The sequence below is a fragment of the Heterocephalus glaber genome, unplaced genomic scaffold (assembly GCF_053883595.1).
Source record: "Heterocephalus glaber isolate CG9 unplaced genomic scaffold, H.glaber_assembly_v1.0 deba00001733, whole genome shotgun sequence".
Classification (NCBI taxonomy): domain Eukaryota; kingdom Metazoa; phylum Chordata; class Mammalia; order Rodentia; family Bathyergidae; genus Heterocephalus; species Heterocephalus glaber.
The window spans coordinates 8,934,378-8,959,296 of record NW_028258444.1 but is presented as its reverse complement, the minus strand read 5'-3'; the positions used below and the strand labels follow the sequence as shown (position 1 = coordinate 8,959,296).

Sequence of the window (24,919 nt, the reverse complement as noted above, 5' to 3'; positions counted from 1 at the left end):
GGATAAAATCCACTATAAAAGATATTATTAAGGTGTAAAGATCAAAAACAGTGATATCTGGGAAGTTTGGAGGTTTTCAAAAATGATCAAGGCAAGTAGTTATTCATCTGCAGAGGCAATATCAAAATTAGTAATTACATATCAGGTCAATAACTAAAATGCTTTAAGTTGTAACAGGCATGTTAACTATTTGCTATATGAAATGCAGTGTGACAAGCCTACTGCTATATGAAATGCAGTGTGACAAGCCTTCTTTAGATTGTGTAATTAATAACCAAAGACTACATATGTAGTAATACCTTCTGCCATCTAGTGTCCACTTCTACTGAAAAGAATGATATGGAGGAGACGTCTTTCTCTCAACATTAGCTTAACTACAAACCTGTGTTAGCACCATTAAACCCATTCATTGAAAGACAGGCAAATGGCACAGTATTAATGTTAAATGGGACTATTCATTTTTCCCTAAGTTGTAACCATATATCCATCAAAATCACAGACTAAAGCAATACTAAACAAATCTAATGAAAAGAAATGGAAATAAAAGTATCTGACCTGATGATGTCTTTGGCTTTACATCCTATGTGTTTAAAATCAAAGTTAAGATGCAGCTCATCCAAAGGAAGATCCCATATTTTGCTTAATTTCCCCATTTCATTGGGAAAGGATCTCAGTTCCATGTTGTAACTAACATCAAGAGAGGTCAGATTTTCAAGACAGCCAATCTCAGGAGGAATCTTAATGAAATAAAAAAGGGCAAAACCTGTTGGTGGGAGGGAAAAAATGTACACCACCAGGAAACAAGACAGTAAAAAAAACAAGAAGAGCTGATAGATGCCATGAGCAAAATGCACAACCTTTCAACAGAGTTTGAAAGATTTCCAAAGGCCTGCCATATGTTTTCAGTATACATGCTTAAAACCAGAAAGACATACATTTAAAGAACTTCCAACCCCAAACATTCTATGTCACATTTATAACTTTCAAAAATAAAAACAAATCTCCCTTGTTAATACACTTTATCTCTTCACAATTTTGAAAGTAAAGAAGCAGTTAATAGTTATCCAAGTCAACAATCTATGATTTCATTCTGTTCTCTCATCTTCCCTTTGTTCTTTAGTAAACCACAAGGATCTAGTAATTACAAAATTACATGCAACTTAATATTCTTATGATATAATTAAATTTTTATACTTTAGGTAGCAGTATAATTCGCAAGTTTTGCTTTTCTATTTCAAATTTTAAGCAATCTGATGAGCTTTACAACAAAAAACATTTATTTACTGGAAAAAAAAACCCTCACACTATCAGACTTTTAAGTTTTTGTGGTTCTATGGGAAATAGGCTTAAACTTGACAAGAAAAACTGGGTTCTGATATATGTGGATAATCAATTTCAGATTTATAACCAAAGGAATGGTTCAAAGCAAAGAAAGCTAACCTATTTGGGTAATGGTAGGCTAGCAGAAAAATGCAGAAATTTAAAAATGTAGGGAAAAAAGTCAGAGGAAAAACATATGGCTCAGTGAACTTGAGAAATGTAGCATTTTGACAGCCTCTTAATAGATCAGAGACATAGGGACACTATGACACACTTACATCCTTATACATATTCATAATTAGATATACATATGTATTCATATAAATTTTCAAAAATATAGCACAGTTTTTCTTTAGGAAATTAAGCAATATTACTGTAACCACTTACCACAAGGTAAGACTGGATCTTATTCAAAAAGAAAAAATAGCAAATAATAAATTTTAAAGTGATAATTTGTGATAATGCAAATCATGAAGCACATTTGTCAGCTGGCAATAACTTTAAATAAATGAAGATGGCTTCTTACCTCTTTCAGTTTATTATGAGAAAGATGCAGTTTCTCTACTCTGGACCATGTGCATGCTTTTTCACTCAAGTCCAAGATGCTGATCTGATTGTAGCTAAATAAGAGCTCTCTTAAGTTCAGAGACTTCCAGTTTGCAGGACTTGGCAGATATTCGATATCATTGCTGCTCATATCTAAAGACCGTAAGCTAAAAGCAACAAAACATCAACATGAAAACAATATGAGTATTTTCAAAATACACATGAGACACCATCAAAAGTCATTCTACCTGAGTAAGAATAAGACATAACTTTAGGACTAACATTATTTGCATATAAGTACGCATGTAAGTTTGTGTATACCTGTAAGTATATATGGGTTAGAAAAAAAGTATGTTTCCTTGTGATGGTGATTTAAATGAATAAGGGCCATTAAAAACAACACTGATGCCATTGTGTAGTTGGGTGACTACAGATAAAAAAAATGTTGAGTTGTTTTTTGGGGGGGGTGGTACCAGGGATCAAACTCAGGACCTTGGGATTGTGAGTCAGGTGGTGGAACCACTGAGCTAAATGCCCAGCCCCAAAAAGGTATTTTTGGAAAATAGGTTGGAGAAAGATTTTGAATATTTTCACCAAAAGAAAATGAGCATTGAGGAGATAGATATATTTACCTTTATTTGAACATTACGTAATACACACATGTATCAAAGCATCACATAGTATCTCATAAATATACACAATTTATATGTATCAGTTAAAGATCTTTCAAAAAGAAAGAAAAAACTGAGGCCCATTTTCCTATGTAAGGGCATTAAAATGTCAATCTCAGAAGAAGAAAAAGACCTAGTATTTTACAAATGTTTATGGTGCATTAAAAATTATAATTAATAAATATAAAAATAATCATTAAAATTCCCATCTTCTATATGAGATTTACAAATAGGTAGCACCCACTTGTCTTTTCAATAGAATGATGTTCACTCATGACTGAGAGGATTCCGCAGAGGATGCGTCCCACAGGTAATTACCATAGTACTAGGCATACCCTTCACCACTTCTCTCAGGGTGACAATCAAACAGCACTGAACATGTTGCTTGGCAACTAACAGGCCCTCAGTGCAAATTGATTTGCCTTCCTCCAGGAGGGCTACATAAGGTTTTCAGGAAAAAAAATGTCACACATGGGTGTACACATGTAGAAACAATACTCTTACGGTGGTACATTTGGGATGCAAAAGGTTGCCTGGACTGCTACAACTGTATACTGACACTTTCTACCCAGCATATTTAAAGCTTAATGAATTAATTCTAAGTGCACAAAGGACACTATTTGCTAGACAAAAGTTGAGGTCTGCATAGCAACATCTGTGCTCTTATTTTAAAATGCTTCTGCCTTTCTCTATGTATCTTAAACAAATGCATGTAAAACAAGAAAAGGAATTTGACCATATTAGAGATAAGACATGTATGTATGTCTAACAAGCAACCCAAAAAGCTGAGGATCAACTAGATTTTCCCAAAGTAGCACCTCCTTATCTTTAGTCAGTATTAAGCCACCCAACTGTGTGCTCATTTTTAAAACAAAAAAAATCAAAGAAATCCATACAATTGCTGGAAACATATGCCTGAGGATGGTGTCTAAGGTATGGTGTAATTAGAGACTCAATAATATTTTTAGTTCTCATGAGAAAAAACCCCTTTGTTTATGGCATGTTATCTCCTAGTCAGCATCATAAATATTTGGCTTTCAAACACATTTTCAGGAATATATTATGTTTAAATATGAGTACATATATCCAGTAGGTGCCTACATGTAAAGGTAGAGTGTCAAACTGAGCCAACCAGTGTTGAAAAACTGATTGGGGGGAAGATGTCTTGTCTCTCTGATAAGATTAAAAAGAGAAGACAGTAACAGTAACTATTTTTTTTTTTTTGGTACCGGGGATCAAACTCGGGTCCTTGCACTTGCGCAGCAGGCGAAACCACTAAGCTAAATCCCCAGCCCAACAGTAACTATTTTAAAGAAGTATCAGGAAGATTAAAGAGATGATCCCCTGTAGAACAGTTAGAAGAACATCTGATGTAGAAACCAGCCAGGCTTACAGAGCAAAGACACAAAGATAATTTGGAAGAGGAGGGCCAGGGGACGTTTGCCTCTACTGGACAAAAAAAATCCCAAACTGACAGTGCTCCTCACTTTTGTTAGACTTGCACAAAGAAAAAGCAAGGAAGCATGTGATCCGGGGCTCAGGAAAAGATTACCAGTGTTCTCATAATTTGCAGACTGCATTTAAATGTGTATATTCTTTAGACTTCAGCTGTAGTTGTTTCTCTCCTTGAAACTGGTTGATGCCAGCATGCTAGTGAACAGCCCGATGAGGGGACAGCACGCTATCCCCTCTCCCATTATTTTAAGGAGAGTTCAATCAGGCCTCAGCTTCACACACCTGGTTTCCCACAATCTGACACATTCCAAAGGTAGGTGTAAGTTAACTATTTTATGTTTTTCTGGCCTTCTGTGATTAGAATATAATGAGCATTTGCCTGTATATGTATATATATATTTCCACATTGCTATGGCTTGTGTCTAGATGTCCCCTCAAAGACTCATGCACTCATCCGTGCGGCTTTTCAACAGTGGCTGGATCTGGAGTGGGTGATGCTGGGATCAAGGGTGGGTGGTGTGGGGATCAAGGATTCAATGCTAGGATTAAGGGTGTGAGTGCTACCTGCCCTAAGGATGAATAGCCTGGATAAGATATAAGGGACAGAGGATCATCACTTGTCACTTGCTTTTGGTGTCTTCTGCCTGCCTTGAACTGTTTCTCCTCTGTGATGCCCCTCTCCCATGCCACCCTGCCTTGGAGCCAGCCAATTATGGACTGAAACCTCTACAAGCTAAATAAACCTTTCCTCCTTTAACTTTGGGTGTTAGGTATTTTGGCCCAGCAACAAGAAAAAGTAACTAGGACACACATGTATATTTATAAATTTGATTTATAATGTATGACACAAGTAGAATAGTATTTAAAATGACAACACACTTGAGATCTAATTAATGTCTGAATTTTCGGTTAAAAAGAGGTGCTCATTTTTAATGAAATTAAACAAAAATTCTCCCAAACCTGAAACCATGTAAATTGTTCTGATCTTCCCCCAAAATGTCACTCAAACACAACTTGAATATGATTTCAAAGCTAACAGTATTTCTACAACATAAACTATGAGAACAATTGAAATTTTAAAAGTGACAACCAGTGTAGTCTCATTTCATTACATAAGGCAGCAATTAATTACTAATTACACAGCCTTAAGTTTTTTCTACATTTTTATAGTTCAACAAATTAATATAAAAGTTTAAACTTTCACCTTTAGTCTTGTGAAAACCAAACATTTATACATCTAAAAAATTAAGCTAAGTCGATTTAGAAATAAATTCCATTTATATGCCTAAATCAAAACCATATTTCTAACTGTTCTGCTATGGATCACGTGGTTTTAAAATTAAAATAACAAACTTACTGTGGTAGATTTAAAATTGCATCTGGAATACGCGTGAATTTGTTTTGAGACAATTTTAGGCTTGTTATAGAAGAAGGCAAGAAAGGCATAGCAGCTAAAAGAAAATAAAAGTGAGTTAAACATTTTAATCACTTTTAACTAGATTCCTATTAAATTCAATAAGAACAGCTACCAATGACATGTCACTTGATTTCATGTTCATACTGACTATAAAAAAATCTATAAAATAATGTAATATCCTTAAAACTCTCACTAAATAATAAAACCATACACCATACTCATCACAATGTTTAATTTAAACAACTCAATTTGAAACTATGTGAGGTTATTAGAAGACATATAGTGTAGATTAATTCAAATTACTCATAAGTAATTATAACAAAACACCTCTGATCACTTTACCAATACATAAAACAGTAAAAAGATGGAAATTATTTATAGTACCATCTCATAAAGAGTGTTCTATGGAGTTGTAATGGATATAATCTAATAAAGGTATTCTTTGATCACATGCTCTTATGAGATTGGGAAACATTAAGTAAAATAAAGTGAAATATCTCAGAGTTCTCAATATCCTGGTATCACCTGTGAATTCTCAAGAGAGAAATACATTATGCAGTACTTTCAGTAATAAAATTCTGTGGAACACAATCTGGAGAACTGACCAAGCCAGACAGCTCCTTTTCTCATCTGGAAAACCCTGAAGTTAGACCAGATGAACTCTGATTCTCTCATCTAGATCTGCATTAGACCTATAAGCCCGTAGTTCTGTGAAAATGACTCAAGAAATTGTTTCATAGTATTTCCAAGGTTAGACTATGGGTAATATTTTTTTTAGGAAATCTCCATAAGTCAAAATCTTCTAGGACACTGCAAGAAGCTGTCCTACTGACAAGCTGAAAGACACATGCTATGCCTTACTTCCAAGATAAATCTGTGACAAAATAAATGAATAGAAATGATTCGCTGCCTAAGAATTAAGACTCTTGTGGTTCAGATGCTACACAGAAAACAGTCATAATACCAAAAAAATTGGAAATTCATTTCACATAGGATTGGGGGCTGGGGGTGTACTGGGGATTGAACCTAAAGTCTTTGCACTAAGCTACAACCTCAACCCTTCTTATATTTTTTATTTTGAGGCAGTGTATCTCTCACTAAGTTTTAAGTTGCCCAGCCTGGGCTCAAACTTGCAATCCTCTTGCCTCTGTCTCCCAGGATGCCAGAATTACAAGTGGATGCCACCATGCCCAACTTCACATGGGATTATTTTTAATGGATAGCAATCCTACTCAGATGTCCTCCACTGGGCATCTTTGGAAACATAAATTCACTTCTCAAACTATTCAGTTTTACAGTACTGTTATAGTTTGGATGTTGATGTCCTCCAAAGACCAACTGTTGAAGGCTTAGTCCCCAGCTTATAGAACTATGGGGAGATTATGGATCCTTTAGTAGATGAGGCCCGGTGGAAAGAAGTTAGATCCATGAGGGCATGATGTTGAGGGGATCTTGTGATCTCGGCCCCTTCCTGTCTTTCTCTTTCACCTCCCAGCCATCATAAGGTGATTGGCCACCACCACCACAGGTTCCCACTTCCACATGCTTCACTGCCATAGCCAAAAGCAACAGCACAACTAGTCATGGACTAGAATCCCAGAAATTATGAGACAAAATAAATGTTTCTTCCTTATTAGTTGATAACCTCAGGTATTTTGTTATAGTAAAGGAAAGCTGACTAACACAACTGCAAAGGAGAGTTTTGAACTGAGGTCTTTCCAAGATTTTATAACTAGTTAATTAATTACAGGCCCTTGAACATATCACACAAAAATCTCAGTGCTTCAACTTCCTCAATTACTGAGGCAATTACCTGTTCTGTCCTATGTGATTGTTGTGATTCAGCTGAGATGATATATTTGACCTTAACCAAGTCTCAGAGTCCTCAGACGACCTTCTTTCCAAATTCGCCTTAAATATTACAGATGCAGAAATACTCCCTGACTCTAAAGTCTGAATTAGATCCCCATGAGGTGCTCTCACAGGAACCTGAAACTTTTTCACAGTATTTAGCACAATATTCAAGTACATTAATTTGTGCCATCTTTTTTTTTTTTGTACCAGGGATCGAACTCAGGACCCTGTGCTTGCCAGACAGGCACAGAACCACTGAGCTGAATCCCTGGCCCTGTGCTATCATTATTTAATGCTTGTCTTCTGCATTTAAGTAGGTCCTTAAAGACAGATATTAGACTTGCTTTGCTTACTACCAGTGAAAAACTCTATTCCTGGTTTCAGACTCAAGGTAAGAACATGGTCAATATTCAAGAGAGTCCCAGAAAAAGAGGGAGAAAAAAGAAAGAAAATACTACAAAAATTAATGTGGCTTTTATCTTTTTACTTTCTGAAAGTTCTAACAATTAAAATATTTTAAATAGATAGTCAAGATGTATTTTGCTATTAAACAATTCTAAGAATTATTTTTTACTGAGCCAGGTGCAGAATAACCACAAGGGATGCAAGGGGCATGCCATCTTTATTAAGATAAAATATGGGGGATTTCCTGTTTATTGCCATAAATGCATTTGCCCCACACTATCAGATTGTTGTGACTGACTAGCAATGAACATAATTCCCTGTACTATCTGACAGACCAAGAGAATTTTGGGCAGCCCAACTTTTAATAAAAATGATGATCATCTTGTATATCTGGCGAAAAGGGATATTGTAATAGTTTGCAAAGCTGAAGGAACACATATTCACTGTACTAATATGAAAACGGTTAAGCAATGAATTTTATTTTCAAAAACAGTAACAGTAGCTGCACTTATAATCCAAAAAATTTGCTAAAGAAACTTTAGTATGAAACTCAGTATGAAGATGCTTCACCCAGCTCAGGCAGCCATGTACATTTTTAATTTAAAACGTTCAAAGGAACCACAGAGTAATTACTACTTATAGGCCAAATAACTGCCATCTTAGCTATGACAATAGCAAAGTGCTAATTATTTTTAATTATGGGTATGTTTTAGAGACATTTTAGAGCAGCTCTAGGTTTACAGAAAAATTGGGTGAAAAGCACAGAGATCCCCTATATACCTTCATCCACGCCCACCCTACCTTCTCTCACGCATTTTCCCTTAGTATTAAAAATTTGTTACAATTGAGGAGCCAATGCTGACATCATTATCACCAGAGATAACAGTTTAGTTTAAGCTTCGTTCCTTGTGTTGTACATTTTATGGATTTTTGACACTTGTACAACAGCATGTGTCCACCATGCAAGACCACACAGGGCAGTTTCATTGCTGTGAGACCACTCTGTGCGCCACTTCTCCATCTTACCCTGCTCCTTTACCCTTGGCCACCACAGATCTTTCTACTATCCTCATCGCGTTGTCTTTGCCCAGAGCAAACAATACAGTGTGTGGCCTTTTCACACCAGTTTCTCTCCCTTAAATATGTACAAGTATTTAAGTTTCTTCCAGTCTTTCAATGGCTCCACAGCTCACTCCTTTCTGTTGTCAACCTGCTGACCTTAGTTTTGAAACACCAACATAGTATTTAAACTAAAACATCTTCTTTAGATCCCCATCTGTCCGTATGTGACTCCAGCTAGGAGACACAGAAGGCCTGGCAAAGAGAAGACCAGTACAAGACACTCACCAAGAGAATTCATTCTGGCACTGAAGCTCTCCACTCTTGGGCAAGCCTCAAGAAAGTTCTCTGGTAGGGATGAAATGTGGTTTTTACTAAGGTTTAAAATCTTCAGCTCCTTCAGACTCAAGGGAGAATATATCCCTGATATTTTATTACTAGTCATAACAAAACAAAAATAAGAATTAAATGACATTAAACTCATATGCTTTAAAGAAAAATAAAAATAATTCACCCTCAAAGAATCACATCAAAGCAAGCTTATTAATTGTAAAATTAGTTGTGAAAATCAGTTATTTGATAAAATTGTAATATCAATTGCCCCTGTCTCTGTTATATTTTTGTTTAAAGGTCATTACCATAGAAAGGTCTGTGTATTTGTCAACTCTAGAAAACTCAGTGTCAGGCAACCATGCTGTTTCATGAACCCCCTCTCACCCTTCTAAAATGAGCTGCTCCAACTTCTCTACCACATCTGGGAGGTTCTCAGGGACAGAAGAGAGCTGATTGTACGACAGGTTCAACTGTTTGAGGGTGGGACACCTCACCGAGGCATCTAAAACTATGGAGGGTCCGATGTTGTTCCGAGAGGCGTCAAGATTGGAGATACAATTCATTTTCAACAAGTAAGAAGGAAATGATGTAAATTTGTTACTGTGCAAATCCAAATGTGTCAAACACTTCAGAGTCTGAAAGGAAAATATTTCAAAAGTCTAAAATGAAACGTCTAAGAAACTTTAGCCAATATATCTGCTTTCCACATCTCTGGTAACTAGAATCATCAAGATTGTCTTATTAACCTGAAACACCAGTGCACAGCAGAATTTCAGTATACTCGCTAGCCCAACCACCTCTGCTGTAGCATAAAGAAAACCAGGAAAAATACAACAGGCAAATTGTGAAAAGCATTTGTGTGAAAACAGGGTGAGGAGCATAACTCAGCTCTTTCATCAATTACTTCTGTAATGAGCACGATGAAAGCAAAATGTGCTTCAACAAATATCTGAATTAATGATTTGATGAAAAACAGCATAATAATGGTTTCATGAATAAAAAATATAATCTTGAGGGTCAGGGATTTAACTCAGTGGTTTCACCGCCTGGTGCGTAAGCGCAAGGACCCGAGTTCGATCACCAGTACCAAAAAAAAAATACACACACACACACACACACACACACACACACACACACATATATATATATATATATCCTTGAGAATACAGGGTTTTTTGTTTGTTGGTTGGTTTTGTTTTTTTTGGTACTGGAGATCAAGCTCGGGACCTTGCGCTTCCGAGGCAGGTGGTAGAACCACTGAGCTAAACCCCTGGCCCCTGAGAATACAGTTTTAAAAATACCATCTTCTAGAAATTGTTATATATTTTTATATAAATAAGATTTAACCAGGCAAGTAGTCACCTATACATTACTGCTTATTTCGTTTTAGAATGTCTCCTTTTTTCAAGAACTTTTTGTTTTACTCTCTAGCTTGTTTTTCAGAAATTTCTAATTTTATAATAATAATAGCAAATCTATTTACATATTATGTCAATCTTTTAAATCCTTGCTATATTTACTGTTAAAAGGCTGAAATACTAGAAATAATTATATCTTTATGCTTCTCACATATCACTTCTTTATATATCAATATATTTATCCTCACATATATAAATATGTATCAATATATTTAGCCTGAAGAGTTTGATGTGATTATAGGGTTATTAATGACTCTGCCTCAGTCCTTCCAAACTTCTTGCCTTTGTTTTTGATCCTACCACTTTATTGGGAAGGAAAAATTTCTTTTTATTTTAATTGCTTATTCCCTACATTGAATCAGGAAATCTTCTTGCAAAAAAAAAAAAATGCACCTGAAATACATCAGGCAGTAGTGAGAAAGTATCATTCAATGATTCTGAAGTTTTTTTTTAAAGAGAAAGGCCAGGTGTGGTGGTGCATGCCTGTGAGCCCAGCACTCAGAAGGCTGACAAAGGAGGATCCCAGTATGTTCAGGCTAGCCTGGGTTACATAATGAGTTCAAGGCCAGTCTGAACCCTGTCTCCAAAATAGAGAGAAAGAAAGAGAAAGAGAGAAGGATCTGAGAAGATCCAGCCACTGGATCCCTAACATATGTCATTAAACTGAGACTTGGGCGACTTGAAGGATTAGCTGGGCAGAGAGGTAGAGGAAAGGGAGAACACAGTTTAGATATAAGGGTGGAGGTGTGAGGGTTACGTTTTTTCCTTCTTTCTCTCTCTCCAGATATATAAACTTCAGTAAAAAGACAGTATTTAAATATACTTAAAAGTCATGCAGTTTTATTTTAAAAAACATTTCAAAATTATGATAAATGAAATGCATTTGCAATGAGTAGTTTTTTTTTAAGTAGGGGTAATCCTTTATCAAACTGTGTTTCAGTCCACGAACTCAGTTTAATTATTTAACCCTTCATATTAAAATCTTGTCACAGTATTGACTTTGGCTTTAAAAATCATTATATAAAAATAATGACCAAAGTCAATATTCAGAGGAGTACCCAGTTAACAAACTACATTAGACTTTAATTCTTAAAAAAATGGGAACTTGTGCCAAAAACTCAATTTTTAAGTTATATACAATTTTAAAACTAAAAAAATACCCAAAATCCAATTATGATCATATAGCTAAGTCCATATATTTTACAGATGAGGCAATCAATGATGCTGGAAAACAGTCAAAGTAACAAATACTTGTCATCACAGGATAGATAGTGAAGTTGAAACAGTACTACCAAACAGGTCTAATTCTAGCCTGCCAAGTAACTTAAACAGAGTGAGTTACCTTACTAGAATTAAGTAATTGAGAGCATAATCAATATACCACCTTGAGAGACTTCAACATAGACTATGCATCATCAGGACAGAGCCCAGAATTCCTTCTCAATCAGCTCTCCCTTTCCATTGCCTACCCTCAAAGATGGCTCTGAATACCACACAGACTGACACCTGTTTGGTGAAAACTAGAATGAGGAGAATTATTGTTGAATGACACAAAAGTAGAGCCTGCTTCTGAAAGACTTGACCAAGCCAGTTAAATATCAGTGCCATGCCCTTGTGTAGTATAATGTGGTGTGCAGTACAATACGTCCTAAGATTTAGCATAATGCATTCTATTCTATAAAATGTGTAGTATATGCATTCTGAGGATGAATGGAATTTACTTCACAGAGTTGCTGTGGGAAGCCTGTGAGTGCATTCTGGTGGAGCTCCAGCTTCTCGATGTGCTCCAGATGGCCACTTATGCAGCATTTCTGGCTCAGGGCATCAATATCTCTGAGTTCATTGGCGGAAAGGTCTAGTGATGTAATATAGTCTCTCTCAGAAGCTATGGAAGAAACGCTGTCCGAATGCCTCATATAGGGTTGAAGTTTTGATGACCCTTTCATCAAAAGCAAACAAACAATGGAAATATAAGCAAACAATTTAAATACACTTGTTAAAAGTATACTGAACACCTACAAGGGTCGGCTCTCTCAAAGCCACTAGAGGTTCAGTAGAAAACCAGACTCTGGAGCTTGCATTCCAGAGGCAGAGACAGACAGGCAATAAAAAATATTTCATTAGATGGTATAAAAAATAAAAGAATTAGAGAATGAGATGAAGAGTGGCACTGGTAGGGGTATTATTTAGATTTCAGAAAACTCCTAAAAAAGTAAGTATTCAATAATATCCATAAAAGGTAAATTTTAAAGTTTATAGCTATATTTCATTTTTCTATAACCTGTAGAACCATTAGGCAAATACATATGATAGTTCTGTATGCTGAAAGTGGCACCAAGAAACTTTCAATAACCAGAGGCAATTTAACAAGGCCATGTATTCTGCTCAAGGCATCTATTTATTTAGGATTACTTCCACATACTTACTGAGCGAATCATCTGAAGACAACAGTTTTCTTTTTCTCCTCAGGAAATCTTCATGATCAAAACTAGGCCCCTATTAAGTAAATAATGATGTGTATAATAAAATTGTTATTGTTGAGGTTTTTAGAACATTTTTACATAGAAACAGCCGTGAAACTTTAATGGAAAAATGGCATTTATAATTATGGAAAAAATAAAGTGGAAACTAAAAACCTAATCAAGAAAATAAAAGATTTTTATGCCAAAATGACCTTACTAGATATTTATTATTTCTCCATTGTTTTTAATATCAGGAAACAGAAAAGCAGTGAGGTTGAGTCATTAAGCCATATGGATACAATTTCTTTCATAAATGAAACAATTTTTTTAACTAAGATAATAATATAGACAAGAACCAGCATATAAAAAATACTGTGGCCTAATTTAATCTGTTCAGCTATCGTCATTCATTTTGCCCATTTTAAGATCTAAAATTAACAGAAAGATAACCCTCATATTTTTAATACTAAATTATGATAAAGTACAATGGCTTCTACTTTTGCCAGCCACAATTATCAAACATATAAATGTTTCATAGTTCTTCCATAGTTGTTACATAGGCAATAATGATTGCTAAAACATTAAATGATTCTCAATACAAAAAAAGTCATGCTTTAAAAAAAACCATGCTTTGATGAAAAATGAGAGTATGCTACTCCAGGTTCAGTGTTCTTCAGGCTTCTATCTGGTTTCTTAGAAATCTCTATCAGATTTCCAGCTAGTGTTCATGGGACCAAGCCACACAGACCTACCCTGATCTCTGTAGACATGGCACTAGGAAAAGAAGGATTAAACCATTCTGAAGCAGTACATAAATCCATACTCTACATGCTCAAAAATCTACAAACGTAAGCTATGTCTAATATGTTTTCTCACATATATTTTTTTCACACTTCTGAGAATTCCATACCGATTAGTCCTAGCTTTGCTACAAATTTTAGTTCTAAAAAGAGACGTCAGCAGCCAAACATACAATGTAATCACAGTCTAACTTACCAATGAACTGGAATGTCTTTGCAAATTTGGAGAGCAGCGCTGCAACACAGGATCTCGGTAAAATTCTCCTACATTAACTGAATTTGATTTCTTTTTTGCAAAAAATGAACCTTCACTTCCTATTTTGAAATGATAAAATAATATGAAAGTGAGTAAGAAAAGCTGACTCAATCATAAGATGCTAGTATCATACTTCAGTCATGGAAGATTAAATATATTTTTATTAATAGAAATTTCACAATCAATTCCCTTTGTACATTCTTTAAAAGTGATAAACTGTCAGCTTTTCATTTTAAAATTAAACTACATTTTTCTTCCTCCATAAATATTTATTGAATGGCTGTCACAGACTAGACACTGAGTAAGTGCTGGATAATGACAAACAGAAAAAAATAAATCCACGCCTCAAAGGAACTCTTAGTCTTGTAGGAATAAGCCAAGGAAATCAAGCTTACACATACTGTAGTAAATATGTATGTTTCCAAGAAGCAGAGAAAGTTTGTACACATATCTGGTCAATGTTAATTCTTTTCCATTTATCTGAACTTTCCTTATACATTTTTCAATTCTGCTATAATACTGGGATCACACTTTAAATTACTTAATATTCAACAATCTCGAATATAACACTGTTTGAATTTCATATTTCATGGTTTCTCTTAAGGAGTAAAATTAAGCACGATGAGTTTAGTTGGCATTAGTCTTTCAGTATTTTTTCTTACAGTATTGGAGATTAAACCTAGGGCCTCAGATTAGGCAAACACTCCACTGTTGAGTTATGCCCTCAGACCTTATTGCCTAGGTGGCAATAAATATTTTGTGAAATAAGAGATGAGAATTGCTTTTAGACTCATGGATTTTCTAGAAAGTATATATTAATAAAATCATACTAGGAAGGATAAATAATGTGGAGATATTTGTAAAATAAATCATTTATAAGATTTTAAATTCCATCACTATTTAGCTTGGAAAGACAAAGATACAATTTTGGCTGCCAAATACAAATTATAAAATCAAAACATCCAAGAATTAATTTTATAATATTCCATATAAATCGATACAAACATTACCTGTCTGGTTTGATATTAAAATTCAATTCATTACGGGGGGGGGGGGGTGAGGCACGGTCTCCTTTTGTAGTTCAGGCTGACCCTGAACTCACTATGTAGCCTAGGCTGACCTCAAACTCATGGTGGTCCTCCTAAGTGCTGAGATTACAGGCGTGTGCCACCACACCTGGCTTCATTCTATAATTTAAATGATTTTTATGCTTAATAATTTTTATAAAATAGAACTCATAATTTCGTTATTTACATATCTTATAAAGGGTACTGTACTTTCATAATATATGGTACTGGAAGTCCAGCCAGTAGCATAAGACAAGCAAACAGGGCTCCCAGCAGAGACCAGCCTGGTCAGACAAGCAGCCTGAAGCTCCGCGGCCCCGCCCACGCCACGGTGAGATCCGCTTAGCTGCAGGCACCTCCAAGGCCCCGTCCGTGGCCGGCCCCTCCCCACCCCCCCACCCCGCGCCTCTGGCCTTCTGGATTTTCTGCTACCTGGTCCCACAATACAGAGGCACGGGGGATTATAAAGACCCTTGTCCTGAGCGCCACAAGATAGAGCAGCAGTTAGTAACAGAAAGAGGGCTTCTCAGGCTCCTCGATGAAAACTGAAGCTCAGCGGAAAAGTAAAGAGAGAATCTCTACAATAAAAGCACATCAGACCACTGTACTTGGTCTGCTGCTGGCTTGCTGAGACTCATTGACTCCTATATGCACATGGATTCCTACGCTGCCTACTGTGACAGCAGAGACATACCCTGAAGGAGGCCCATAATTTTTATTTTTTGCTATTTGCAAAAAAGAAAAAAAAATTTTTTTTGTTCTCTTATTTTCAATTCTTAATTTTTACTTTTCTATACTCTTCAAATTTTTACTTTTCTTTCTTTTCTTTCTTTTCTTTCTCTCTCTCATTCTCTCACTGTCCCACATTGCTCCTCATCTCCCCATTTGTTCCTTTCTGCACTGAATTCAGATTTCTCCCTTATTTTTCTTTTCTTCTCTTTTTCCTTCTCTTGATTATCATTAGGTTTAAAGGAAAGTAAACACGGTATCTAGTCTCCCTGTTGCTGTCAGGTGATTCTATTCACATCTTTGTTCTTTCATTCTGCCTTTTCCTCTTGCCTTTAACAACTTAAGAGTTTGTGTCATCTTCCTGTGTCTTCTGGCCTCACTGCTAATTTTTCCTGGTCTTTCTACCTCCCTCCCCAACTCCTTTTAACTCCCCACCCCAAAGGGGAAAGATGCTATATTGAAGAGTTTATTTATTATAAACTTATGTTGGGTTGGTCCTCGGTTTTAATTTAACTCACATAGTTAAATGTGATAGATTAATAACTACCACAAATTGTCATTTTCTAAGCTGTGCTTGATGCTATGGTATTGCTGATTGTTACCATTCGGTCTAACATGTTGTGATTGATCTAATCAGTTTTCCTTTCTGGTATAAGGAAAATAAAATAGCCTCAGAGTCATTAGAGCCTCAAAGCCCAAACACAAGCCATATCTGGAAGACACCTCTGAAAAGCAATCATTCCACAAGGGTTTTAAACACAAGCAACAAAGATACCTGCATTAAGCAACTGTGAAATACCAACCCAGGAATTAAACCAAGGACAGTACCAAAAACAAAAATGAGAAGACATTTAAGCAAGCCACAAACGCAGCCTTCCACGCCACAAAAAGGAAATTCTGGGGAAAAGGAGGTGAAAACTCTGATAATCAACCACCTGGACACCCTGAACTGATAGCACAGGAAGTAACAGAGCAGATGCATGAGGCTCTAGAAAAATTCAAAACAGAAATAATCTCCCAGATAAATACAGACATAGTGAGCAGAGGCTCTAGAGCAGAAACAGATAAGAAAATAGATGAGATCAGAAACATGCTGGAAGCCCAGCATAAGAAATGAATGCCCAGCATAAGAAAGAAATGGAAAACATGATCGCCCAACATAAGAAAGAAATGGAATCCATGAAACAGATCCAAACATATATTCAGGAGATTAAAAACTGCATTGAGACACCACGGTGAGGTCCCGAGAGCAGCTTGGAGCCATGCCTTCACCTGGTGCTCTGCTTAGCTTAGCTGTGCAGGCGCCTACAAGGCCCAATTCCATCCCCCTCCAACCCCGCCCCACCTTAGGGCTCTTCTGCTACCTGGTCACTCACTACAGAGGCACAGGGGATTATACTTCACATAGTCAAATGTGATAGATTAATAAGACATGGTGAGCAGAGTAAAAGACATGATTAGAGGCTCTAGAGCAGAAACAGACAAGAAAATAGATGAGATCAGAAACATGCTGGAAGCCATGAATACCCAGCATAAGAAAGAAATGGAACCATGATCACCCAACATAACAAAGTAATGGAATCCACAAAACAGATTCAAACAGATATTCAGGAGATTAAAAACTGCACTGAAAGCATGCAGAGCAGACTAAGAGAATCTGAAGACAGAATATCAGATATAGAAGACAGGATTGTGGTTAAGGACCATGAAAACAGAGATTTCTTAAAGATAGTAAGGGACCATGAGAAATCAATCCAACAGCTGCTAGATGATGATGCAAAGAAGAATAACATAAGGCTCATAGGAGTCCACAAAAAAACAGGAGAAAGTACAACTGACATAAAAAAGCTGTTCACAGAAGTAATAACAGAAAACTTCCCAGACAGAGGTAGAGAATTGGACATACAGATAAGTGAGGCATATAGAACTGCAACTAGCCATGACCAAAAAAATCTACACCTAGACATATAATAGTCAAGATCCCAGAAACCCCAAGAGAAGAACAAAATCCTACAGGCAGTTAGAGAAAAGAAACAAATCACCTACAAAGAAAGCCCATCAGAATCATGGCAGATTTCTCAACACGAACCCTCAAATCAAGGAGAGCCTGGAGTGAAGTATTTCAAGCCCTAAAAGAAAATAACATCCAACCTAGACTATTGTATCTGGCAAAATTATCTTTCAAAATCAATGGGAAAATTAGATACTTTCACTACAAAGAAAACCTGAGAAATTTCATGAACACCAAACCAGCACTCCAAACAATTTTAAGCAATATCCTAGAAAAAGACAATGAAGGTCACAACTCCATGAGGCCCTACAGAGAGAAGGCACCATGCAAGGTAAGACACTAAAGCGAAAGGGGGGAAAATAAGAAATAAAAGAGCCAACAACAGTAAAACATCATGACAAGGATGAGTCAATATCTCTCAATTATAACTATCAATGTTAATGGCCTCAATTCACCAATCAAAAGAAATAGACTGACAGAATGGATTAAGAAGCAAAACCCAGTAATACGCCGTATACAAGAAACACACCTAACTCAAAAGGAAATTCACAGACTGAAAGTAAAAGGATGGAAAACAGTTCTCCATGTGACAGGAACCCAGGAAAAAGCAGGGGGTAACAATCTTATTTACAGACAAAGTAGATTTCAAACCAAAACTAAGAGAGACAAAGAAGGTCACTACATCCTTGTGAAGGGAACAATCCAAGAGGAAGAGATGACAATCTTAAATATATATGCACCAAATATGAATGCCCCCAACTATACAAAACAAATATTAATGGACATGAAAAATCAAATAAGGACTAATACACTTGTAGTGGTGGACCTCAACACACTTCTACCACAAATAGACAGATCAACTAGAAAAAAAATTAACAATGAAATTCTAGAACTGAACCAAGCTATTGAACAAATGGACTTAATAGATGCTTACAGAGTGTTCCACCCCACAAAATCAGAATACACATTCTTTTCAGCTGCACACAGGTCAGTCTCCAAAATAGATCACATGCTAGCTCAGAGGACATATCTAAGTAAATGTAAAAGAATTGAAGTTATACCCTGTACATTATCAGACCACAGTGCAATAAAATTGGAGATCAATAACATAAGAAACCGCAAAACTCCCACAAACACATGGAAATTGAACAACACCCTCCTGAACAACCAATGGGTGACACAGGAAATTAAAGAAGAAATTAGACAGTTTCTACAAGTAAATGATAATGCCAGTACAACATACAGGAATCTGTGGGACACAATGAAAGCAGTTCTATGTGGGAAATTCATAGCAGTGAATGCCCATATTAGGAAAACAGAGAGAACTCAGTTAAATAACCTAATGCAGAAACTCAAGCTCCTAGAAAAAGAAGAGCATAACAAACCCAAAGCTCATACAAGAAAGGAAATTATAAAGATCAGAGCAGAAATCAATGCAATGGAGACTAAGAGAATAATACAAAAAATCAATGAATCAAAGAGTTGGTTTTTTGAAAGAATAAATATAATCGATAAACCTTTAGCCAACTTTATCGAAAAAAGGAAAGAAAAGGCTCAAAACCATGCAATTAAGAATGAAAAAGGTGAAGCCACAACAGATCGAGCAGAAATCCAGACGATCGTCAATACCTACTTCAACAACCTGTACTCTAATAAAATGGAAAACACAGAAGAAATGGATAGATTCCTAGATACATACGAATTGGCAAAATTAAATGAAGAAGATATAGAAATTCTAAACACCCCAATAACAATGAGTGAAATTGAAAATGTAATAAAAAAAACTTACCAACAAAGAAAAGCCCAGGTCCTGATGGCTTCACTGCTGAATTCTACAAGACATTTAAAGAAGAACTATCGCCATTACTCTTTAAACTCATCAAGGAAATTGAAAGGGAAGCAAGGCTTACAAATTCATTCTGGGAAGCGAGGATTACTTTGATTCCAAAACCAGGGAAAGATGCAACCCAAAAGGAGAACTACAGACCAATCTCCCTAATGAACATAGATGCAAAAATCCTCAACAAGATTCTGGCAAACAGAATACACAGTGTCATCAAGAAGATCATACACCCTGACCAAGTCAGATTTATCCCAGGGATGCAAGGATGGTTCAACTCAATAAATGTAATACACTATATTAACAGTCAAGGACAAAAACCACATGATCATCTCAATAGATGCAGAAAAAGCATTTGACAAAATCCAACACCCATTCATGATAAAAACGCAACAGAAAATTGGAATAGAAGGTCTTTATTCAACCTGATTAAGGCTATCTATGAAAAACCAACAGCCAAAATCATACTAAATGGTCAAAAACTGAAAACTTTCACACTAAAATCAGGAACAAGACAAGGATGCCCACTATCACCATTCCTGTTCAATATTGTTCTGGAAACATTAGCCATAGCAATTAGAAAAGAGAAAGAAATAAAAGGAATAAAGATAGGAAAGGAAGAAGTGAAACTGTCATTATTTGCTGATATTATGATACTTTACATAGACAATCCAAAAAACTCAGTCAAAAGTCTTCTAGACCTAATTGACAGATTCAGTAGAGTAGCTAGATACAAGGTCAACACTCAAAAAGCAATAGCCTTCTTATATACAAATAGCAGACCCATTGAGAGAGAAATTAGGGAAATAATTCCTTTTACAATAGCATCTAAAAAAATGAAATATCTAGGAATCAACCTAACAAAGGAAGCAAAAGACCTCTACAATGAAAACTACAGTGCTCTGAAGAAGGAGATCAAAGAAGATATAAGAAAATGGAAAGATATCCCTTGCTCCTGGGTAGGAAGAACCAATATAGTGAATATGGCCATACTTCCAAAAGTACTATACAGATTCAATGCAATGCCAATTGAAATTCCAACTATATACTTCACAGAACTAGAGAAAACAATTCAAAAATTCATTTGGAACCAGAAGAGACCTAGAATAGCTAAAGCAATTCTAAGCAACAGAGACATAGCAGGGGGTATCACAATCCCCAACATGAAACTATACTACAAAGCCACTGTGATAAAAACAGCATGGTACTGGCAAAAGAACAGACCCGAGGATAAGTGGAATCAATTAGAAGATGCAGAAACAACTCCAGACAGACTCAGGCACCTCATCTTTGACAAAGGAGCCAACCACCATCATTGGAGGAAAGATAGCCTCTTTAATAAATGGTGTTGGAAAAACTGGATTTCAACCTGCCAAAGATTAAAACTAGACCCATACCTATCACCATGCACTAAACTAAGATCAAAGTGGATTAAAGATCTAAATATTAAGACAGAAACACTAAACTTGCTGGAAGATAAGTTAGGTAGAACTCTTGAAGACATTGGCATAGGAAAAGACTTCATGAACAAAACCTCAATAGCACAGGAACTAGCACAAAGAATCAACAACTTGGATCTCATCTTATTAAAAAGCTTCTGCACTGCAAAAGAAACCACCAACAGAGCTAACAGACAACCTACAATATGGGAAAAAAATTTTAGCAGCTGTTCCTCAGACAAAGGACTATCTAGAATATATAAAGAATTGAAAAAAATCAGAGCCCCCAAATTCAAAGAACCAATTCAAAAATGGGCATCTGAAATGAGCAGACATTTCTCAGACAAAGAAATAAAAACAGAAAATAAATATACAAAAACATGTTCAACATCACTGGTCATTTGAGAGATGCAGATGAAAACAGCACTGAGATTCCATCTCACCCCAGAAAGAGTGGCTGCTATCTCAAGAAATAAACCAATAGCAAATGCTGGAGGGGGTATGGAAAGAAAGGAACCCTTCTCCATTATTGGTGGGAGTGCAGACTGGTGCAACCACTGTGGAAATCAGTATGGAGATACCTCAAAGACCTAGGACTACAGGTCCCATTTGACCCAGCTATTCCCCTACTGGGAATCTTCCCCCCAAAATTAAAAGAATTATACCACAGCGATACATGTACACCTATGTTTATAGTGGCACAGTTTGTAATAGCTAAAGTTTGGAAACAGCCCAAGTGCCCATTGACTGGAAACTGGATAAAGAAGATGTGGTTTTTTAAAATGGAATACTACTGTGCCATAAAGAATGAGAAACTAGAGACATTTATAGCTAAATGGATGCACATTGAGGCCGTACTCTTAAGTGAAATAAATAGGACACATGTGTAAATACCGAATAGTTTCTCTAGTGTGAGAAACTGAAAGTGTAAATAAGGATGAAAATGATTAAAATGAATAATTGATAATTTGAAATAGGAAAAGGTCCAAGGGTTTGGGGGTGGCAGGAGGGGAAGGGAAGAAGGGAAAGGAAAAATTATGAGAAAGAAAAAAAATGGAAACAAAGTCTGTGTAAATAGGGAAGGGTGGAGAGGGTGAAGGGTGCATAGGTAATGGGGAAAAAATCAGAACCAAGATACATCCAATGCACCCAATGATAAATGTAAATGTATTGTTTACCGAAAATGTACCAATTAATATATAAATAAATAAATAAATAAATAAGAAATACAAAGCTGAAACCCTGAAAAAAAAAGGCAAGCAAACAGAAAGAGGAAGGGAGGGAGGGAGAAAGAAACAGAGGGAGGGAGGAGGAAAAGAAGGGAGGGAAGGGAGGAATTAGAAAGGAATAAGTAAATCTGGTTTTCTTATTAGTAAATCACACAATTGTGAACATAGAAAAATCTATGGAATGTACGAAAAGCTACTAGAACTCTTAAGTGAGTTTAACAAGTCCACAGAGTACAAAGTTAATGTGAAAAGTTAATAATAGCTGTATTTCTATATACCAGTAATAAACTATTGGAAATTAGAATTAAACACTATTATAATTGTATCAGAAAACATGCATTTCAAAACACTGTTATATTTTAAAAGACAAAATTAATGGATATATGTAATATATTTTTGCACCAAAAGATTCATTAAGATAAACCCCCAAATAAACAGGAGGCATCACAATACCTGACTTCAAGCTATGGTACAAACTAACAGTGATAAAAACCATATGGTACTGGCACAAGAACAGACATGTGGAACAATGGAACAGAACAGAAGATATAGAAACATCCCCAGATATATTTAGCTATTGGATCTTGACAAAGGGGCCAAAACCATACATCTGAGGAAAGATAGCCTATTCAACAAGTGGTGCTGGAAAAACTGAATATCTATTTGCAGAGGATTGAAACGACCCATATCTCTCACTATTGTGCTAAGCTAAAATCAAAATGGATCAAAGATTTAAACATTAAAATAGAAATGCTGAACCTGTTGGAAGATAAAATAGGTAAAACACTTGAAGTCCTAAATATAGAAAAGGATTTTCTTAGTACAGTGAAGAGACAATCTACAGTATGAGAAAATTTTTTGTCAGCTATTCCTCAGACAGAGGACTAATATCTAGAATATACAAAGAACTCAAAAAAATTAAACCACCTAAAATAAAAGGCCCAATCAAGAAATGGGCAAGTGAAATGAACAGACATTTCTCAAAAGAAGTACAAATGGCCAACAGATAGATGAAAAGATGCTCAACATCACTAGCCATTAGAGAAATGCAAATTAAAGCAATGATAACATTACATCTTATATCAGAAAAAATGGTAGTTCTTAAAAAGTAAAAAAATAACAAATCCTGGCATGGATGTGAAAAAGGAACCCATCAACATTGCTGATGGGAATATAAACTAGTATGGAAATCAGTATGGAGATGTCTCAAAGAACTAAAATTAGAAATTCCACATGATCCAGCTATTTCCCTTCTAGGTATTTTCCTGAAAGAGCTAAAGACATCACATTACAGCGATACATGCATACCAGTGTTTATAAAGCACAATTCATCATAGCCAAATCATGGAAGCAGCCTGTATGCCCATCAACAGACAAACAGATAGAGAAAAATGTGTTATCTAAACAGAACAGAACATAACTCAGCTATAAAGAAGGACAAATTTGAGGTATTTCTAAGAAAAATGGATGCAGCTGGAAAACATAATAGTGAATGAAATAATTCAGACACACAACCTTAAATACCACAGTATCACTCATTTAAATATGGCAAAATGTAAACAAGGAGCATAATAAAGAATGGATAGAAGGAAACAAGGGAACAGACCTCTTGCAAATAGGAAAAATCTAGGAGACTGAGGGCAAGGGGAGAGGGGGAGGGAAAGGGAAAGTAAGTAGAATTGGATAAACCATGTACAGGAGAATCCCAATAACCTCCATGAATGTAAACAATACATGTCATGAACATGAGATAAAGTTAATAATATCAACAAGAATGAAAATGGGGAAAGGGGATTTAGAGGAGTAAGGAGGGAGATGGGCAGGAAGGGGAAAAGTATTAAAATATACATATATATATAATATTACTCCCCAAGATGAATGTAAACTTCACATACTACAAACATATACTAATAAAAAAGATATTCTCCAAATACACTTATAGATTTGACCTATATAAATTAGTCTATTATACAAATTCTATATTGCATAATGTATCATATAAATAACATCATTTACAAATTCATTCTATATTTAATCTATATAGATTTAATCCCAATAAAAGTTCTATTATAAAATTAGTTAATTCAAAATGTATATAAAATGCAAAGAACCTATTATAATGAGAACAGTTTGGAAAAAGAACACTGGAGAATACTATCTGATTTCAAGATAAGCTAAACTAATTAAAACTGTGGTACTGACAAAAGATAAAGATATAAATAAATGGCACACAATAGATAATGCTAAATAGAACCATACTTATATGGCCATTTAAACTGAACAAAACTGCCATTGATTCAATGAAGAATTATAGTATTTCAGTAATGATGGTGGATTACCTAGAAGTCATATAGAAAAATAAAAGTCAATCATTCATTGATACCACACAAAAAAAACCAATGTACAATTGATTATAGACCCACACATGAAAGCTAGTATTTTAACACTTCTTAGAGGAAACAAGCAAAAATATTCATGAATGTAGGTGAGGAGACATTTTCTAAAAAGCGGTAGAAAAACCTCAAACTATGAAACAAAAAGTTCAAAAATTGTACTTCATCAAAATGTAAAGCCTCTGCTCTTTAAAAAATACCATTAATAACATGAG

The 24,919-nt window shown here is 35.6% G+C and overlaps 1 protein-coding gene across 4 annotated transcripts in view; it reads right to left on the bottom strand.

The window, feature by feature from the left end:
• Lrrk2 (leucine rich repeat kinase 2) overlaps positions 1–24,919 on the bottom strand; it is a 155,855-nt gene that overhangs the window by 71,979 nt on the left and 58,957 nt on the right. For all 4 annotated transcript variants that reach the window (XM_087200063.1, XM_087200061.1, XM_087200060.1 and 1 more), the window contains exons 21-28: positions 13,937–14,055; positions 12,905–12,974; positions 12,200–12,417; positions 9,445–9,695; positions 9,016–9,164; positions 5,350–5,443; positions 1,847–2,033; positions 556–737 (exon numbers count right to left, since the gene is read on the bottom strand). In XM_087200063.1, the coding sequence (XP_087056189.1) occupies positions 556–737; positions 1,847–2,033; positions 5,350–5,443; positions 9,016–9,164; positions 9,445–9,695; positions 12,200–12,417; positions 12,905–12,974; positions 13,937–14,055 (1,270 nt within the window). The remainder of the gene's footprint in view (positions 1–555; positions 738–1,846; positions 2,034–5,349; positions 5,444–9,015; positions 9,165–9,444; positions 9,696–12,199; positions 12,418–12,904; positions 12,975–13,936; positions 14,056–24,919) is intronic.